Raw genomic sequence first — 14,120 nt, 5'->3', positions numbered from 1 at the left:
GAACAAAGACAACACTGGCCTCCGTAGGGCGCCGCGGGGGACAAAGCAATTCCTCCGTGGGCAACGGCTGTAAACTAAGCCGTCCGTCCCCAAGTCCAGCTGGAGGAATAAACGGGCAGCCCCTGAAAAGTGAGGGATCCACGGAGGAGTGGGGAACCTGAGAGCCCCCCGGGGAAGGTGGAGAAGCCGATGGAGCAACCAACCGCGAGCTGCGGAAGAGAGGGTTGAGGCCTTGGGGACAGCAAGGAGCCCTCCCTAGAAGACGCCGGTGAAAAACACGGCGTCCCGTATCCGGAGAAAAAGAGACCAAGAGCTGACAAACCTCCGGAGAGGAAGGAACCTCTGCAGACGAGTCAAGGACCCGAAACCTGCATGGCATCGTGGAGTCCGCCACAGGCACCCACGCGAGGCCAAACGGCGCCGGAGTGGACATAGGCGGCGCCAAGTCTACCTCCACAACCAGGTGCTCCCTAGGAGAATGGGGCGGGTTTGGAGCCGGTTCGGCTAAGGAACAGCACCAAAAAAGCGCTTGCTCAACCTCACACAAGGCAGCCGCCTGCGTAGAGGACCGAGAAGGAGTCGGGAAAACACCCCAGGCCACGGCCTCCACCCACGGCACCGCCAGGACCAGGGAGGAAAACATTTGGTGCCGAAAAGGCCTCAGGCGAGACAGCCGCCTGCTCAGAGGACACAGGGGGACTCGGAGACGAGCTTAGAGTCCTAGCAATCTCTGGCGATGCCACAGGGAGTCCCGTTGGGATTCGCGGCGAGGCAGGGATGCCTTGGGTTGAAGAGGGGAGCCTTGCAGGACCGCACCTAGACGACACCACCCTTCTACAACCTGAAACCGTACCCGTCGGCGCCAGGGTCGAAGCCGCCGGCGACTCTGCAGAAGGCCCACGCGAGGATCCGCAGACATCTCAGAAGGTGGCGGAGGGGCCAAAGAAGCCTATAGAGCCGCAGCATAGCCCGACGCCAGGAAACGGCGGGTAGGGTGGCAACAGGCAAGGGCGCACGTCCCGAGGGGAACCCGTGCCCTCTGCCGAATGAGGATAATGCCTTGGAGACAAGCTGCAGGACCAGCTGACTAGCGATGCCCTTGGGGCCGTGGCGAAAGGCGATTCTGCAGTCTGAATCGACGGCTCCTGGCTTCCAAGGTAGGGGACGGATGCTGGGATGACACCGACCTGGACAAACGGGCCAACAGCAATTTCATCCGGCGCTCCCACCGGGACTTGAGGTGCTGACAAGCGTCGCAGTCCGTAGAGTCATGGTGGTCGCCCAAACACCACACACAGATAGGGTGAGGGTCCGTCGCCGACATCCAACTTGCACAAGAAGTACATGTCTTGAAGCCGAAGGCATTCACACACTATTCCTTAACGCAAAGCGTGAAAAGAAGGCCTGAAAACAGGCCAGGATACAATCCGGATCAGAGTTGCACGCGGAAAAGAGAAAAAAACGCAGAAATGCTGTAGAAAAGAAAGTTTTACGGATCCAGTTTCACGCCTGGGGAAAATTCTACATTTAGAAATCTGCGGCTAGTAGTCTATCAGATTTGTGTTTACTGGCATCGTGACTGAATAGGACTAAACCTAGAGACCAACATTACAAGACATCTACACAAATTCTGACAAAACCACAGAGGGGTTAAACATGTTAACTAGTAATTAGGGTGCAACAATACGTTACTGTTTCCTTCAACACTCACATAATTTGTATTTTTACACATACCATAGGCATCACAATAAAGGGATACTCTGATGACCTACAGGTATTTAATTTTGTCTTTGCACTATAGTAGACTTTGTTAGGATAAATATCAAAAGTGCTCCCTATATTATGTTACAGCCCATCCCAGTTTCTAAGGACCAGAATAAGAGCCAATGATGAAGCAATAGGGCGTCTGAGGGTCTAAAGAAAATAACACAGGGTCTCTAGCAAAAGAATAACTGATTGATTGAGTAGAAATGCTTCTAAGATACCTTGCACTGGCAGTTTCAAATAGTGTCCTATACCACAATAAAAATCTCTCACCCCTTCCCTAATTTTTTTAATTTTTGATATACTGGCTTTCTAAGCCGAATGCTAATCATCCATGATGTTCACATTATCCGCTCACACATTTATGTCTAGATCAGGAACCTTACCCTAGATTATGCCCTTCATCTTTAGTAATAGAGTCCGTATGAAAGGAATGCTGCTCGACAGGGTACTCTTTATCCATTGAAACATTGATAACGTAATATCTCCTTTATCTATAGAATTAATTGTGTAGGTTGATGAAATTGTCAACTTCATTGTTTCCTTTGCCTGTGCTATTCCCCATCCCCCTGCCCAATGTTCATCATAAGCAGATAGTGTGTATGTGTAGTCTCTCAATAGAATTAATCTGGTTTTGGAAATAGTCCATGGATCAAGTGACTGAATGAAGACTATGTGAAGGATTTGTGTGAGGGTCAGTTGGCAAATTGGTTACAATCCGAACAGTTAATAATAATCAAGATTGGGATGTCTCATCAAGAGTCCCTGTTTTAGCAGTTTCTGGAAGCAGCTAAAATTCAGAGGGCATCAGAATTACTACGTACACCACCCAATAGCTCTACTTCTGAATTTTGATTCCAATGTCACACTCAATTCAAAAAGTGCTTTAATTGCCAAAAAAACTGTTTGCTTTTCAGCACTGGTCATCATGCTCTGATAAATAAAGCACTTACTGCATTTCTTGGTGAAGAACTGGTAGATCGCATAGAAAATGCATCTGCATTGATTGATTTCTCAGTATCTCTAATGTCGCACTTTGCACTAAAACATTTTACTAACAAGCAAATCAAAAATCATTAGAGCAATATTTCTTTTCCAAGTGACAGTTATACCTGAGAAAATAGCCAGTGTTAACTCAGGGTAGGTTCTAGCCAATTCCTCTGAGAGCTGGTAATAGGACACTGAATAGAGGTGAGGCAAAGGTGATGGATGACTTAATATGCCATCTGCTCTCTGAACCTCTAATTTGTGAGCATACCGAAACATCTTAGGTTCCAGGATCTGCAAAAAAAAAAACATTACAACAATAAGTGACTGTGCTAGACCATTATAAATGACAAGTACAAAAAGTAGGATTGTAAATAATATTACCTAATCCTCAAGCTCTGACAAATACATACTCCTATTTTGAAGAAACTGTTTATGATCTGTGTCTGGTACGGATAAAAGAATTGGTCTTTAAATGTTAAACCATTCAGGTATGTTAAGTTTCATTCAAAATGGTCCTCCCCTGTGGTTGTGTGATGTGTAGTTTCACAACAGAACTGTCTGCTCCCATTGCCATCTTTTCCTCTGCTCCTTGAATTACCCATTTCACACATACCTTCAATGATCACTTTAGATAACATTAGTTAGTAAACAGCACAATATGTATGGCAGAAATGGTCTAGTTTTAGGTGTTTCTAGCTATAGTGTTCTCTAAATCACAGCAGTACAGTACATTTGCCTTTTTTCATCACAACTGTAAATCCACCTAATCATACATTTAATATTCTTATTCAGTATTGCTAAAATAGTCTCTTGAAAAATACTTTCAAAATTTGTCCCTGTAACCGGAGAAATAAAACAAGTTTAGTGTGTCTCCCATCTGTTCAATCTCATTAGCATAATGTTCTTCAGCAAATTAATGCATATACTCCACTAATGAAAATGGAGATTTTATTAATTTAACAATTCTCCTCAATTCCCAAGATGATTCTGGGTGCTGATTTTGTGAGGATGAGGAGGGATATTCCACAAATGCTACGAATGGAGATTTTAGGCAGATTAAAAAGAGATGGGTACTGGTGGCGAACACACACAGTATTTGGTCTAGAGAATAGTGAAGGTAAAAAAAAGTTTATATATATTTTTCTGAAAAGCTTATAATTGTATAACAAACATCTTAAAAATAAAACTAATTAGACCACTTAGAATATTACAGTATCAGATCAGTAATGTTCCCAAAATTTGCAGTTCTCTACCACTGTTATTCTCGTACAGGAGCGAGAATGACTACTGCAGGCAACTCACATCATAAAATGTCTTTAAAGACTAAGATGATAAATAAGGTGAGTAGAGGGTGAAAGGGGTACAACAATGAATTGAGTGAATGCCCACCCTCCTAAAAAAGTGCACACATGTTTGTGTTTAGGATTTTGGGAGTCTTACAAGAGGGATGAAAACAACCATCTCAAAGTAAACAATTCCTGTTCATTGTAGCAAAAAAGTGGGCTCTGTAGGTAGTAGAGAAACAAGTGTTAGCAAACCCAAGAGGTCTTATCTTTGCGACCACTTGCTTTGCCAATGTCTTTTGGCAATGTAGTGCAGCATTGGCAAGATAGTGTGCAGAAAGGCCAAAAGTTAATAAATAAGAAAAACCAAATGAGCCTGACTGCCACATAATTTTTTAGGTGTGTGCATGTCAGCATGCATGCACGCGTAAGAAATGATGAGGGTGACATTGTTTTACATTTATTTACCGATCAGAGATAGAACTGTAAATACATTTAAAAAAAATATGAAATTGAAGCGGCACAATAGAACAAGTTACTTACCTTCGGTAACATCTGTGTTAGAGAAATTATCTAACTGCCGATAACTCACCATAAAATATTGCCCAAACGTCACAATGGATCTGGAGACTCTTGAGCAGTACCTCTATGTGCCGGAAGGTGCCACAGATTAGATCTGCTTCAGAAGTGGCATGCGAGGTTCCTATATTGGAGCCACACCAAGCGCCCTGATCAGTTTCTTTCAAAACTATAGCAATGCCAAAAATGCAGAGCCATAACTGAAGATGTATGGCCAGTGTGCAGTACCTAACAGGAGGGTCAGGGTTAGGTGCCTATTCCGCAGAGTCCGGAGGGTAGGGTGAGGAATCTGCTGTTAGATGGAGTCTCTACCAGAAAATGGCACTATCAAAGTTAAATAACTTTGTCTCTTGATAGCGACTTCTAATAGCAGATTCCTCACCTTAGAATAGATGCCCAAGCAATACTTTCCAGCAGGAAGGTCTGCGAACTGGCTCAAACCAGGAAATCCTGGAGGAAGGAATGGGCAAAATGCCTATCCCAATGGACCAGACCGTTCAAGCAGTAGTGCTTTGTGAACAAGAGGGTCATCCATGAGGCAGCTTGGCAGATGTCCAGTACAGGTAGTCTGCATGCTATCACAGTAGTGGAGGCCTTGACCGTAGAAGAATGGGCCCACAATCCACCAGGAGGCTGCTCTTAGCCAATGCATAGCAGAAATTAATGTAAAGCCCTTTTTCGCTCCTGTGAATCCGATAATGAGCTAATTGTCCAACTGATGGTCTTCAGTATGAACGGTGTGAAAAAAAAACAGCTTGTTTCGGATACAGACAGGGGAGCCTTTCCTCGCCGTTAGAAGGATGGGGTGGAGCAAAAAATGGCAGCAATGTGATTGTTTTACCTACGTGGAATGGACTTTTGGAAGGAAGGAACACGAGTCCAAAGAACCAGTTTCTTTGGGTAGCAGCTGGTGTATAGAGGATGAACTGAAAGGTCTTGAAGATCTCTAACCCTGCTGGCTGAAGTAATGGCCACCAATAAGACCATTTTAAGGGTCAGCAGTATTAGAGTACAGTTATGATTGGCCTCAAATGGTGAACAGATAAGAAATGTCAGGACCTAACTGGGGCATGATGTAAGGGGTAGGAGAGAACAAATGTTGCAAACCATTAAAGACACATGTCTCTACGAGTGACTTAAACAGTGAGGGCTTATCCGGCAAACGCAAAGAAGCGGAGATGGCAGAAAGATATCCCCAAACAGTGCTCACGGCATTGCGTGGCTAATGATAGCACAAGCAATAACACATCTGACAAGGTGGCAGAAAGTAGGCCAACTTCACGGGAGGAACATCAAGCCACAAAAATGTCCCAATTGCAGGCGGCCATACAGTCAATGTTAAGGAATACCTGATGGTCAAGATGACATCACAAATTTTGGGAGGAGGACCAAAGCAATTCAACTGCCACCGCTTAATCTGAATGCATCAGGGTGGAGTGTGTGCAGATTCGGGTGCAGGTTTCTGCCCAGCTGCTGCTGGTCTTCCCGAAGGGGCAATGTGACAGAGAACAGGTGCTCATGCTCAGGAGTTAGGGATACAAAACTCAGCTTGCCTACTCCAGAGCCACTATGAAGACTTAAGCCCGGTCAGTCCTGATCTTCTTGAAAACTCAGGGCTGGAGGGGTATCAATGGAAAGGCATACAGAAGCCAAGTGTTCCAGTCTAAATGGAACGCGTGTCAGAGCGAGAGGCTCTTTGGACACAACAACGCGCAGAATTGCTGATATTGCATGTTCTCAGCAGTGGCGAATAGATCAGGACACGTTTGTCCCCATTTGTGGAACAGACCTTGCACCAACTCCATTGGAGATGCTATTCGTAATCTGCAAGGTATCTGTGCCTGAGTTAGTCAGGCCTGGTGTTCAGAGATTCCATCAGGTATTGAACTACCAGGAAGATGTCCTGGTGCTCCACCGAAGTCCAGAGGGGCAGAGCCCCCTGGCACAAGTTTGATGATCCCACCCGCCTGTTTGTTGCAATACCACATGGCTATAGTGTTTTCCGTAAACACCTGAACCAGTCTGTTCTTTATGGTTTGAAGGAAGCTTTCAATACTAAGCCACATTGTCAGAAGGTTGATGTGGAGCTGGGATTCCGCCGCAGACCAGAGTCTTCCATCTCCACCTTGCCAAAGTGGCCGCCGCAAGCCAAAAGTGAGGTAAAGATCAATATTGCCAGCTTTGCCAATGGACCACTCGCGATTTATCAGCCACCATTGCAGATCTTTTGAAGACTCTCCCAAAAATCTAGACTCGGTCAGAGACATTGGTGTTCTGCCCAATGAAACTTCAGGTCCCACTACAGACCCTGCATATGCCAACAAGCGTGCTTCACCAGTAGGATGCAGGAGGCCATCAGACCCATTAGAGTCAGTGCTCACTTCCATCAACACTATAGGGATCTCTGCTCTCACAATCAAGAGAATCTCAAACATCTGCTAACACCTAGATTTCATATGCTTTTTCATTTCACATCCAGAACTATCTCCAATAACCCCTGGCATACACCTCTAACCAAATGAGGCCCCTCTGAACCAGCAGACACAGGCTAATTCAGAAGTGTCAGTAGTCAGAATGACCTCCAAGACAGGATCTATTAGTTCGGGTCGCTTAGTGGACCTATATCACCCCAGAGAACAATATTTAGGATACTCCGAGCAAAACATTTGTCAATCTTCTTTACAGTTAGCTGCAAAGAGATACAGCTATAAATACCCACTTCTTGAAATGATCTGAGAACACTCAGAAAACTGCTTTACTTGTGCTAAGAAATCTGAAGAATACGAAGAGCATCCTATTGAGCATAGTCCTCTTCTGCCAAAAGTTGCCAATTTGACTACTCACAGCTTCAACAAAATAATGTGACAGAGTTCTCCAAGATCACTATAGCAACCTAATTGGCAATTCGGTCTCAGTAAAGAAAGTAAGACTCCATTAAACATATTAAGCCCACAAACTGTATTGCCAGAGTTGTCTTATTCAGTACAAACTGCTTTGTATTTTAGAATCGCTCTGGCAACCTTACAATTATTTTTTACAACAAATGTTAATAGTAGTTGCAATAAAACAAAAAAGTATTTGCCTTCAGCAATGCCTTTCCAAGTGGCTATTCCATCTTCTTGTATCTACCACATCACCCAAGGCATCAAGACAGCAAGAATGACATCCTTAACCTCAGGTGGTAGATCAAACGCAATCAATTGAAGCCGCTTAATCTCCACGAGTGGAGGAGTAGATTGCACAGGTTCTGGGGCACAACTCTGTCCTACTCCTGCGACAGCAAATGCTCACAAATCGGTAGCTTGACCAGAAGTGGCATAAGAGACAAGGGCTGAAAGGCATACAGGGGTTCTGTGCATCCCTCTAACTTGAAAATATCACCTAGAGAGAGCTGTGCCACCTTGGAATGCAATCAACATTTGTGATCCACCATCAACGGGTGTGAGCACGTCCACCCAGGTATTTAAACATCCCATCAGGTGGTCCAGGATTTAGGAGATGCCCTGACACTACAGCCTACTTCAGAAGCATAACAACTCTTGGCACCGGATCCAGGACTTCACTCCACCCTGCTTGCTGTAATACCACATGGCGGTGGTGTTCTCCATGAGAACCTCCTCCAGCCTCCCCTTAACAGACAGCATGGAGGAAAAGTGGACAGCTGGGTGCATGATGCCAGCACACCAAGAAGCCTCAGAGCTGCTCTCACCGAGAACTAAGACTTATGGCTGAAACATAAGATCATTGCCCACATGTCTTGGACTAATTGTGATGGAGTGGAGGAAAGGCTCTGAAATGCAGTGTCCATAAAAGTTTGTATAAAACAGAGCCTCTGAAGGAGTCGGGTCATTCTGCATTGTCAGCATAGTCAACGACTGACAGTGGCAAGCTTGCCTTATACAGCCAGTCCCTGACATAGGTGAAAAGTGGTATCCCAACCTTGGAAATCGGAATGCGACCACCCTCATTACTATCATGAACACCCAACGGCACTGATGAGGTTGAATGGGAGTAAAGAAAACCAAAAATGCTTCTGAGTGACCTTGAAGAGTCAAGAGCAGGTAATGTTTGTGCAGGACAGGCACCAAGACGTGCTTGTGCTGCAGGGCCAAGGTAACCATCCATTTACCCCAGCTCCAGAACATACAGAATTTGGGCCAGTGTGAGCATTAAAAATGTGTCTTTCCATAGGAAAGTTTTCACAAGGCAAACATTTAAAGTAGGATGCAGTGGTGGCTCGAACGGATCGGGTTGGCAGGGCGAGCGTGGGGGGGGGGGGATTGGGGGGGCTGTAGAATAAAAACCACTTACCTCCTTGGTCGGCCGCGTCTTTCCTCTACTTCCTTCCGACGAGCCCCGGAACAGAAGCAGGAAGCACACAGGCTTCCCATAGCCAATCACGATGATGCTGGCACTAGGACAGCATCGTGATTGGTTCAGCACACAGACTGGGACTATGAGCCTGTGCACGTTCTCCACGAAGTCTGTTATACAGCCTGGTGAAGAACATGCAATGTGTGCGTGACTGTTTGGCCGGCCCAAGACGGCTGGCCAAACCGTCATGCGTACTTAAAAAGTGCCCCAACCACTTGTCCTATTTTATTTTTCCTTTTTTGCACTGCTGAAAGCATTGGGGCGACGCTCCTCCACCTTAACGGAGGAGCTACTCTGATAGGATAACAGCCTTCATGCTTCTTCAGAATGAGGAAATAGCAAAAGCAGTTATCCATCTCTTCTTCCGAAGTTGGCACCTTTTCAATGGCTCCTTTTTTCAGTATAAGTGCTCTCCTGAAAGCTACTATGTTGTGAAGGAAGCTGTATAGGGTCAAAAGGAAAGAGGAGGGCAAAACCCTGCTGGATGATCAGGAGGTCCCATCTATCAGATGTGATGGACTACCACTATAGGAGAAAATGTCTGAACCTGCTGGTCAACGGGTGGCTGTGTGGCGCCAAAGGCAAACTAAAGATGTTTGGTGGACAACGCAGTGGTGTGGTACTGAGAAGAAAGCTGTCCCTGGTGACAAGTGCAATGTCTGCATGATTTCCAGCCATAAAAAGACTAGGGCAGCTGTTGCGGTGTTTGCAGGGCATCGCAATATCTAAGCACCAAGCCTCTGGAGTAGCCTCAGAAGGGTCGCAATCAATGACGAAATTGTTGAGCCGGGGTAGAAAGGGTAAAGGTAAGTGCTGTCGTTCTGCTTTCCTTAAAGCACCCAAGGGCTGAATAAGCCATTTCACCAACAAGATTGGACCCACCAAAAGGCATATCCTTAAGGGAAGCCTGTATGTCTGCAAACATAGTCAGTAGATCATAGCCACACAACGCCAGAGCACTATGCAAGTGCCCACTGCTCAGCTCAAACAGCCAGTAGTATTCAGGTGAACTTGGATTACAAATTTAACTCATCCTTGTCGTTCAGATTGGTTTCAGCCAAAGAAACTCCTCCAGAACAGCCAGCAAAATCACACTGGGTGTGCATATAATGGCCTAAAAGGCAGACTGCATTAACTAACCTCAAGGCCATAGTGGCTGAAGGGAGCATTCGCTTCCCAAACACCTCAATCCTTTTTGTTTTGTTCTTTAAAAGTACTTTATTGCATTTCATAAGCATTACATTTCAGCACAGAATACATCTTGCATTTCGTTGAGTCAAGAACAGATGTCTATGGTACAATGACATTGATGAATCTAGTACATAATGTATATTCACAATACTATATTGATCTACAGTATGGGAAAGTAGAGGCAATAAGCAGATAACTCTTCCCCATACAACCTCCCTCCTATCCAAACCCCTCCATCAAAAGTCAGTCTAGCCGCCAACATGCAAATGGCCACCACAGAGCTTTCTGCAGAACCCCACCAAGAAACTTCTTTGAGCCAGCTCAGTACAGTGCGCAGCAATGGGGATTTCCAACAAAGCGTTATTTGCCACTTGACCAGGAGGAGTGCCAAGTCAACAAAACGAAATCTGCCGTAGAAATGTTGGATCTGGGATATAAACCCAAAATGCAATTTTCCACCGTGTCAATTTGTGAGTTTTCCATGAAGGTTCTGAGTCGTATGACACCCTCCTTGTAAGATGACGACAGCATATGCAGTAGGTCAGCGTCATTGGTACGGCATCTAAGGCAATAAGGCACCACTGTGGGGAAACCTTTGTGAAGTTTAGATCCTGTTAAATATGCTCTGTTTAATAATGTAAACTGAATACACTTGAACCGTGTGTGTTGTGGGGTATGATGCTAGGATATTTCAGTAAGAACTGCCATTCCTCATTATGAAGTGGGCGATCTTGGTCTGCCTCCCAACAGTCTTGCAACGGTGTCACAGCTATAGATAGGAAGGAAGTGCCTACCCATGCCAATGTCCTTTTCATAGGTTGCCTGAAGAGAGAGAGAGTGTGAGTGTGAGTGTGAGTGTGAGTGTGTGCGAGTGTGTGCGAGTGCGAGTGCGAGTGTGTGCGAGTGCGAGTGCGTGTGCGTGTGCGTGTGCGTGTCAGGTTCTGCCCCCATTGGTGACCAGTTCTGATGCATAGAACGCAAGATAACAGCACGTGTAAGGAACAGGAACTGAGAAGATCAGGCAACTGCATAAAATCTAGGTGTGAGGAGGGGCGTGGCCAAGGCGTCAAGATGGCGGTCGCACTTTGAGAGTGCTCCAGACCCCTCGTCCGTCATCCGCCCTGATCCTGCCCAATACAGTGCTCCTCCTTGCCTCTAACCTACCTGCCTGTGTCTGCTATCCCCAGCGCTGCAGACTGCTGCATCGCTGGGCATCAATTATCAAGAATCAATTAAAAGAGTTCAAAATATGCCAAGAGACAAATTGTTAACACCGAAATTAACTACCTCAGAAAACAAAAGTCTGTGTTCTAAGATTTTCTACAGGAGCTCCAAAAATAAAAAGAATACTTAATAAACATTGGGGATTAATCACCATGGAACCAGACCTTCAAGGTTTATATAGTGACCACATCACATTTGCTATTCAAAGGTCGAAAAACTTAAAAGAAATTCTAACAACAACAAAAAATCGTAAAACTATTCACAAAGGAATGTCTAAATGTTTGAATTGCGTACATTGCAATAAAGTCATGGTTGGGAAAACCTTTATGCATCCCACAAAAGGATATGAAATACATTTAAGACATACCAGCACATGTGATACCAAAAACACTATATACGCAATCAAATGCTCTTGCGGCAAAATTTATGTAGGTCAGACCGAAAGAAAAATCAAGGTTCGTATAACCAAACATAAGAGTAACATTCGAGCACATAATACTAAATCTACGGTAGCTACACACTAGATGGAAGCCAATCACCAAATATCTCAACTAAAATTCACTATTCTGGAGGTAATACCACAACACAGTGACATGGATCCAGTTAAACAAAGACTGAAAGCTGAATTTTTTGGGATAAAAAAAAACTCAATACCCTGCAATTGACAGGGATGAATGATTGTATCGAATTTTCATGTTTTTTATGAACTGCACGATAAGAGGACTATTCCCCATCCCCTTATAGATACATCCATATATCTGTCTTAATTTTTGATATGGGGTCATTCTATCAACTTATTGTTCATATATGCTGTTATCTGATACAACGGCTTGCATTGACGAGTTACACTGGCTAGGTTGTTTGATTGGCTGCTTTTAAAAACCAGGTTCTAGGGCCTTTGTTTTTTGTACCACTAAGTGCCCAGGTCCAGGACTAACCTTGGGAAATCCCATTTTTTTAAATGGTTTAGTAGCTCAGCAGATGACCTGGAAAAAGGTACATATGTGCATGCTTTCGTTACAGGGAAACAAGTGCTGCTCACTACTGTAGTGTGACTGCGAGCCTTGCTTGCAATTACAAAATGACAGTTTGCGAAGGGAATACTGTTGAAGTAACCTTAAACTAATTATCTCAAGCAGGTTTCTGAACTTGGCTGCTTAGCACGTTTGTCTTTAGGAAATCTGTTCAGCGTACTTGTTTTATCTGTTCTGTTGTAATTTAATTTTTGTTTTCTTAACTGAGACTGTCTTCTTCCTAGCAGTCCCTGTTTAATCTAGCTCGTGTTCAAAGGCAAGCACAACAAAAAAAAAACAGACCCACAAAGCGTTTCCCTTGTGGGAGCGAGCAGGGGCACCATCTGCTTGAAAGTTAATTACAGATGTCGCCAAAACTCGCTCACGCAAGGGAATCGCCAAACGTGCACGCGTTGCCATTAAAAGCAATGCAAAGCGTGCATGTTTTTTGCTTAAAAAGCAAATCGATTCCTAAAGTTCTCCTACCACCAGCGCATGTGCGCTGCGTAGGCGGTACCTAAAAAGCCTGTCTGTCTCCTAGGAGATTCTGAACAGGAAAAGCAGCTTCCAACTCCCTGGCCAGCAAACCTTGTCTTAGGTCGCTGGGACCTTATATGGTCCGATATTGTTTGGTACATGTGTACACTGATTAGTGGTTGTATCTGATGTTTCTATTGGATTAGGGTTAGTGTCCTCATTGGTTGGGTATTTAAGTGCTCTGATTGGTTTCTGGGTCTGTGATTCAATAAATGTAGGGTTGGGACTAGGGCTAGGGTTAGGATTTCTGTTGGAAATAGTTATTGGTTGTTGGGACTAAGGCTAGGGTTAGACTTTTAATTGGAAGTAGCGATTAGGGCTTCTGATGTGATTGGTTGCTGGACTGGTTGTGGGACTACAACTATGGTTAGGCTTTCTATTGGAAGGAGGGACAAGGGCTTCCTGTGCCATTGGTTGCTCCAACTTGGGGTGGGACTACTGGTAGGGCTAGGGCCTCTATTGCACGTAGAGATTAGGGTTTTTGAACTGATTGGGTGCTTGGACTAGGGCTACGATTGGCTGTAAGGTCCTGGTCTCATATTGGCTCAAGATTTTTAGGGCTAGTGGTGTGATTGGATAGTGTTAGGGCTAGGGTTCCCATTGGCTGACTGGGTCACCTGAGGGCTATAAAAGGCCAGGCTAAAGGCGTCTCAGCCTGGGCGTCGAGGATAAAGGCGGAGAGGACAAGGGCAGTTGCCTGTTTGAGCCTGTTAAGGGCAGAGAGGACAAGGGCAGTTGCCTGTTTGAACCTGTTAGAGACGGGTCAGGACCAGGGCCAGAAATGCTGCCCAATATACATACCTTCATTATGCATCTATATACTTTCAATGTACTTATTGTTCTATATATTTATCACTTTCTTCTAATTTAGCATTTCCAATGCACTTCCCTATTTCTCAGCCTATACTTCGCTCAATATATCCTCTACATCCACTCTCTAATTTAACCCCAAACCCCATACCACTACTATGACCCCCAAAATAACCCTTTCTAGACTCCTACTCTACCACTCCTTGCATCATCTTACACCTCTTTTACTATACCGATGCCGCGAAACAAACCTTTCTAAACTCTTCCCTCTTTTCTACCCCTCCCCAAACCTTCTCAATCCAAATAACTGACTAACATATCCACCACTAAAATTACTTTCATGTTTCACCATACT

General features: G+C 44.8%; 1 protein-coding gene across 11 annotated transcripts in view; it reads right to left on the bottom strand.

Annotated features, from left to right (window-relative positions):
• Window positions 1-14,120, bottom strand: part of FRYL (FRY like transcription coactivator) — a 2,483,143-nt gene that overhangs the window by 1,239,563 nt on the left and 1,229,460 nt on the right. For all 11 annotated transcript variants that reach the window (XM_086962669.1, XM_086962670.1, XM_086962671.1 and 8 more), the window contains one exon: window positions 2,877-3,045. In XM_086962669.1, the coding sequence (XP_086818795.1) occupies window positions 2,877-3,045 (169 nt within the window). The remainder of the gene's footprint in view (window positions 1-2,876; window positions 3,046-14,120) is intronic.

Source organism: Lissotriton vulgaris, chromosome 3_1 (assembly GCF_964263255.1).
Source record: "Lissotriton vulgaris chromosome 3_1, aLisVul1.2, whole genome shotgun sequence".
Classification (NCBI taxonomy): domain Eukaryota; kingdom Metazoa; phylum Chordata; class Amphibia; order Caudata; family Salamandridae; genus Lissotriton; species Lissotriton vulgaris.
Note: the sequence above shows the minus strand (reverse complement) of the source record. Positions and strands in the feature narration are given on the sequence as shown.